This window comes from Temnothorax longispinosus, chromosome 7 (assembly GCF_030848805.1).
Source record: "Temnothorax longispinosus isolate EJ_2023e chromosome 7, Tlon_JGU_v1, whole genome shotgun sequence".
NCBI classification, from domain to species: domain Eukaryota; kingdom Metazoa; phylum Arthropoda; class Insecta; order Hymenoptera; family Formicidae; genus Temnothorax; species Temnothorax longispinosus.
In genome coordinates, this window is record NC_092364.1 from 10563743 (window position 1) to 10566636 (window position 2894).

Here is a 2894-nt window from a genome sequence, read left to right on the forward strand (position 1 = left end):
ATTTACTTATTATTTTTCAAATATCGACAATACTTTATTTAATATGCTTTCCCGTGGAAGAACTTCATTTATCTTGGCCTTACCTCACCCATCACCAATTGGACGTACTAGCGCGGTGTAGAAAGTTGAAAAAGTTATATCTCGTTGGCGCTTAACTCCGTACAACACCTTATTATTATTCCGTTATTTTTGAACAATGTTCTACACTGCGAGAATTTTATTTTGTTTGCTGTAAAAATACTATATCTAATGAATTGCTTAATCAATGGAAGAAAAAATGGCCGCGTGTATCCGTCTATACCATGCGGTGAACAGATATCCCGTTAACTCGCGCGGACACCAGTGATGTGAATCCGGCCCGGTTTTTCGCGCATGCGCCCCCCTCCACTGCGCACACAGAGTGACGCTCGGTCTATCGGTGTGTCGCCAGCGCTCGGCAGTGCCGAGCGAGAGGGAGAATATTACTCTCTCCTTGTCGCTCTCACTTAGCTCGCGCGCTCGACTGTCTATAATGCGACCGTTGGGCGCAAAAGTCTCGGGTCTTGGCGCGAAAGTGACGGGTTCGTCGACGGAGGTTAGAGGTTACATATGTAACCTACAGTACTACACAAGGTAAGTTAATAAGTATAAAGACTATTCTACAATTGCGTTAGAGTAAGGAGTAAGAGTAAGAGTAAGAAATTGACCAATCACAGTCGATTATTCTCCTCAAATTCTCACTGTGATTGGTCAATTTCTTACTCTTACTCTTACTCCTTACTCTTACGCAATTGTAGAATAGCCTTAACACTTATTTATATATTTGTGCATGCTGCATGATGGATTCTGTTGGTCAAGGAGCTATTAAGAAACGTAGAAGTAGAGAATTTCAAAATGCTTGGCTAGATGAAAATATCTTTAAAGGATGGTTAGCTCCTCATTCTGCAGAAAATAAAGCGCTTTGTATTGCATGCAATAAAACTATCAGATGTTGCAGAACAAATTTAGTTGAACATTCACAAACGGTCAGACATATCGAGAACATAAAATCTTGTAATTATAAGACTGCTGATAATATTGATACCGAAAATAGTTTGTCACATAAAGATAACGTCAAACGCGCAGAAATTAAATTAGCAACTTTTTTTTCCGAGCATAATATAGCCTTTCAATGCGCGGATCATTTATCACCTTTGCTAAAAGACATTTTTAAAGATCCCAAAGTTCTGCAAGATTTTTCACTAGCTCGAAATAAGTGCGCAAATATTGTTAAAAATGTCACTGCAAAACGGGAAATTGAGACAGTAGTAAACCATTTAAAAACTTGTAAATTTTCTATTTTAATAGATGAGAGTACGGATATCTCAGATACTAAATTAATGTGCCTTCTTGTTCGATATGTATCACCTTCGAATAAAAAAATTACAACTCAATTATTAGAATTATTATCTTTAGATGCAAGAGATTGTTCCGCGAATAAAATTTTTGAAGAATTTAAAAAATGCTTAGAAGAAAAACATATACCTATAAAAAATATTGTTGGAATGGCATCCGATAATGCGTCAGTTATGATTGGACGCAAAAATTCTTTTATGAGTCGTCTTAAAGAAGAAGTTCCAAATTTAGTAACACTGAATTGTATTTGCCATTCATCCGCGATTGTAGCCAGTAAAGCTTGCAAAAAGTTACCTTCTTCTTGTGAAGATTTGATTAGAGGAGTTGCCACTTATATTTCGGGCAGTGCGAAGAGATGTGCAATATTGGGTGAATTCCAAGATTTTTTTCAAATTGAACGAAAAAAAATATTAAATTGTCAGAAACTAGATGGCTTTGTTTACAAAAGTGCGTTGTTAGACTCTTAGAAAATTGGGAAGTTTTGAAAAGTTATTTTTTGTTAGCAACAGTAGAAGATAAATTAAAATCCGCGGAAAATATATTACAATATTTAAATGATAATTCCATTAAAGCATATTTGTTGTTTCTCAAATACGCATTAAATTATTTTAATAATTTTAACGCACTATTTCAATCGCGTAACATTTTAATCCATAAATTATACGAAAGCAGTCAACAAGTAATTCGTCAATTAGCCGACAATTTTTTAAAGTACGATAATGTAGAAAATATTTCAATTTCAGATTTAGATAATAATGTAGAACATATAGATAACATACGTATAGGACCGGAATGTGATAGTTTTTTAGAAACATTATCTTTGGAATGCGCGCAAGAAATTAAATTGAAATGTTTGGACTTCTATGTTACGGCAGTTCGAGAAATGCTAAAGCGTCTACCTTATAACGATGAATTTTTAAACAGTTAAGTTTTCTAGATCCTAAAATTGCTCTTTATAAAGAAGGTAGAAATAAAATTAAATATTTAACTCATATTGCTAAGCAAGTAGAACATGTTAACATATCAGATTTAGCTTTCGAGTGGGACATATTACCATCAAGTTTTGACGAACAACAAAAAATACAGTTAGCTTCTTTACAAATAGATGAAATGTGGAATAATATATTACAATGTAAAAATTTTGACGGGAAAAAGTTGTTTCCAAATTTAGAATTATTAATTGAAATAGTCCTTTGTTTTCCTCATTCCAATGCCGAGGCTGAAAGAATATTTTCTATTGTTACAGATGTAAAAAGTAAGAAAAGAAATCGATTGTGTAATAATACTCTTTCTTCAATTTGTGTAATTCGATCAAGTCTTCAAGCTAAAAACATTAATTGTATGAAATTTGAACCTGACGCGAGGCATTTTGAACTGCATAATACGAAAAATTTATATAAGAACCAATGCACATCTGATAATGCTTATATTTTTTGTATTATTTTGCATAATACTTTTGAATTTTTACATCTAGCCCATCTAACCTCTATTTTCTTTCTGCATGCTGCACATTATTATTA

General features: G+C 33.4%; 1 protein-coding gene across 1 annotated transcript; it reads left to right on the forward strand.

Moving 5' to 3' along the window:
• Window positions 1-710: 710 nt before the first annotated feature.
• On the forward strand, window positions 711-1841 carry LOC139816934 (zinc finger protein 862-like). Its single transcript, XM_071784765.1, has one exon. It carries the CDS (start codon window positions 816-818, stop codon window positions 1839-1841), a length of 1026 nt encoding a protein of 341 aa, XP_071640866.1. The 5' UTR covers window positions 711-815.
• The last annotated feature ends 1053 nt before the right edge of the window (window positions 1842-2894 follow it).